The 3,461-nt window shown below is 42.1% G+C and overlaps 1 protein-coding gene across 1 annotated transcript; it reads right to left on the reverse strand.

Moving 5' to 3' along the window:
* Positions 1-639: 639 nt before the first annotated feature.
* LOC124607397 lies at positions 640-2,728 on the reverse strand. The gene is made up of 2 exons (XM_047139719.1): positions 2,003-2,728; positions 640-1,091 (listed from the first exon to the last, which is right to left on the reverse strand). Exons 1-2 carry the CDS (start codon positions 2,183-2,185, stop codon positions 690-692), a joined length of 585 nt encoding a protein of 194 aa, XP_046995675.1. The 5' UTR covers positions 2,186-2,728; the 3' UTR covers positions 640-689.
* Positions 2,729-3,461: the final 733 nt, after the last annotated feature.

Consider the following 3,461-nt stretch of genomic DNA (forward strand, 5'->3'; position numbering starts at 1 on the left):
TTCGTCAAAGTTCAAGATGGCTGACAGAAACATATTGTTATTAACCGCAGCAGCTGCTGCTTGTGCCACAATTGCTGTGTGTGCACATGAGATACAGAAGCGGGGAAAAAAAAGGAAACGTACCTGGGTGAAGCCGTGGGTTTCACGACGAGACGAAAAAAGCATTCAGCAAAACTTGTTATGTGAGTTAATAGTGGAAGACGTCAAGTCATACATCAATTTCTTGCGAATGGATGAGCATACTTTTCAGTATGTTCTCAGTGAAGTGATTCCTCATATCTCAAAACACAATACTCACCTAAGAACTGCTATATCTGCAGAAGACAGGCTCACTGTAACGCTACGATTCCTTGCTACAGGAGAAAGTTACTCTAGCTTACAGTACAGCACTCGAATTCCACAATGCACATTAAGTAAAATAATACCTGAAATGTGTGAAGCAATTTACAATGCACTAAAGGACTATTGTCTGAAGGTAAATAACTGTTCTATACACTTTATGTTCATGAAGATAAATTGTTATAATTTTATTTATTTAATTTTATTTACATGGCAAATGAGATGTGTGATACCACAAAATTAATTGAAATGTATGAAGCGGATGAGACACTTTACAATGTGAGGCACCCTGATTATAAAAATAGATTAAGAAGATTGGAGAGATACAAAATTTATAGACACATATATATTTATGGAAGGGAATCTTCATCCAGTATTCCAGCCTGCTGCAAGGCAACCTGGATATATCCAGAGGTGGACGGTTGTGCACGGACTGTCGCATGCAGCAAATCCCACCTGTCCATTAATGTCCGCTGCAGACTGTGCATAGTGGCAGTGGTGTATTCCCTGCCGCCCACTCTTTCCATTTCATGCAGATCTGCTGCGATGTGGGCGCCAAGGGTACTATCGCGGTCATCATGGACAGGCATGGTTCTGGCAGCATCAGCCATAGCCTGAAGTGTCCTGCTGGCCTCCTGCATGACGTTAGTTGCCACGTCTGGCGTGACTTTCCTCCTTTTAGTGGGAGGCCGCTCTTGACGCAGGGGCTGTGGCTGTGCCTCGCTACATGCGACAGGCTCTTGCATCTCATGCTATAAAATAAAAGATAAAAGCCATTAGTTACGTACTTCCTTGCACATACATAAATCTTATTTATTTACAGGTACCCTCAAGCAGAGGAGAGTGGGAGCAAATTGCAGAGGATTTCGAGAAGAAGTGGAACTGTTATAACACTATAGGAGCAATGGACGGAAAGCACATTCGTATTAAATGTCCACAAGCTAGTGGAATGCACTTTTTTAATTATAAATCCTTCAATAGTATCATTTTATTTGCCATGGTAGATGCTTCCTACAAATTTTTGTATGTAGATGTAGGAACTAATGGGCGTGTTGGTGATGCTGGAGTGTTTTCAAAAAGCAAACTACGTGAGTGTCTCATTGACCGATCTATGCTCAACATTCCTGAAGGCAGGAAGCTTGGGAACACAAACATTACAACTCCAATGGTAGTACTGGCAGATGACGCTTTTCCTCTGAGTTACAACATTATGAAGCCATACCCCTTAAAAGGAATCACAAAAGAAGAAAAGGTTTTCAATTACAGACTGTCACGAGGGAGAAGGTTAGTGGAGAGCAGCTTTGGCATTCTTGCAAGTTGTTTCAGGATTTTTCTTACTACCATTAATCTGCCTCCTGAAAAAGTTACCACAATAACACTAGCTGCCTGCACATTGCACAACTTGTTAACTGAGAGAAGAAAACACTTGTACACACGGCAGGAAACTGTGTCTGCCGTAGTAGGAGACTGCACTTATTTTGAGACACAAACCACTAGAGGACCTACAGCAAATGGAACCAATAGCTTGCCAAGCTGCTTCTGGACGTACAGTACACGGGAGAGCAGTTAGGGAATACTTTAAGACATTTTACAATGGCGCTGGGAAGGTGCCCTGGCAAGATAATCACATTTAGTAACGTAAAATGTAAACAAATGTACATACCGCTAACATATCCTCAAACGTCGGTGTCGCACGTTCACTTCCAGCTTCACTATCCGTGCTCTCCAAATTGCACATACTTTCGTCGGCCTCTGTAGACTGGTCTAGAAATTTCAGCATTTGAAACCAGTACACTTGTGGTGTGTACACCGCCTGCGCACTGGCTCCACTTTTGCTTTTATTCATCTGCAATATTAATAATGAAAATAATTTAACTACTTGTAGGTTACGTAAACATTATTGTATGCTTCAAGTCGCTGCAGTGAACAAATTAATGCTAATCATTTGTATGACATGTAAACTTAACTTGCATAAATAAATATAAATGAATATGTCAATACGTACTTTTGCTTTTTCGTACGAGTAGCTAGTACGGAGGCCATTTATCTTCCTCTTTATGTCTTCGGCCGTACATCCTGGCCGTATGTCTCGGCTGATTATCTCTGCAATATTTTTATAACTTTCCAATCTTCTTAACCTATTTTTATATTCAGGGTGCCTCACATTGTAAAGCGCCTCATTCGCTTCGTACAATTCAATTAATTTTGTGGTAGACGCCACACACCAATTGTATTTAGCAGCCATGTTTACAAACACAAAAGATGACAGAACGCTCCAGCGATGCTGGCGCTCGGCGTGGTAACATATCGCATTGCAGTGAACAGAAGACAAGCGATTTCTTTGATCAAATATACGGCCTCGGCCTAGATTTGATCAAATATTGGACGACATTTGTCAAAGATCCCTATTACACTATCAAAAATCTTTGACAAAGATATTGGACAAAGAAATTTGATAGTGTAATACCGGCCTTACTGCTGTTGAACACTACCTTTCCCAATGTCCGACGGATTCCAAACCAACATCCTCCTTCCTAGTCACCATGACCAACTATATCCTTACCCACAATTACTTCTCCTTTGAAGGCATTACCTACAAACAAATCTGCGGTACAGCTATGGGCACCTGCAGGCCACCATACTATGCCAACCTGTCATTTAGAGAAATTCTTCCTAAACACCCAGAATCCTTAACCCCTCACCTGGTTCAGATTCACTGATGACATCTTTGCGATCTGGATCGAGGGTGAGGGCATCCCATCCACATTCCTTCAGAACCTCAACAGCTTCTCCCCCATTTGCTTCATCTGGTCCTACTCAAACCAACAAACCACCTTCCCAGATGTTGACCTCCACCTCAAAGATGGCTACATCAGCCCTTCTGTCCATATCAAACCTTCTAACCACCATCAAAACCTCCACTTTGACAGCTACCACCTGTTCCATACCAAGAGGTCCCTTCCATACTGCCTAGCCACTCATGGTCATTGCACCTGCAGTGATGAGCTGTCCCTCTTGAAATATATCAAGGGTCTCACTGAAGCCTTCACAGACCATAATTATCCTCCCAACCTCGAAAAATAAATCTCCCCTACCTTATCTTTCCAGTCTCCCATCACCTC

Source organism: Schistocerca americana, chromosome 3 (genome assembly GCF_021461395.2).
Source record: "Schistocerca americana isolate TAMUIC-IGC-003095 chromosome 3, iqSchAmer2.1, whole genome shotgun sequence".
NCBI lineage: Eukaryota > Metazoa > Arthropoda > Insecta > Orthoptera > Acrididae > Schistocerca > Schistocerca americana.

Coding starts and splice junctions, on each gene's coding strand:
- LOC124607397 (XM_047139719.1), bottom strand. CDS start 2,185: ATGAATAAAAGCAAAAGTGGAGCCAGTGCGCAGGCGGTGTACACACCA. Junction 1,092..2,002: donor CGTTTGAGGATATGTTAGCG/GTATGTACATTT, acceptor TTTATTTTATAG/CATGAGATGCAAGAGCCTGT.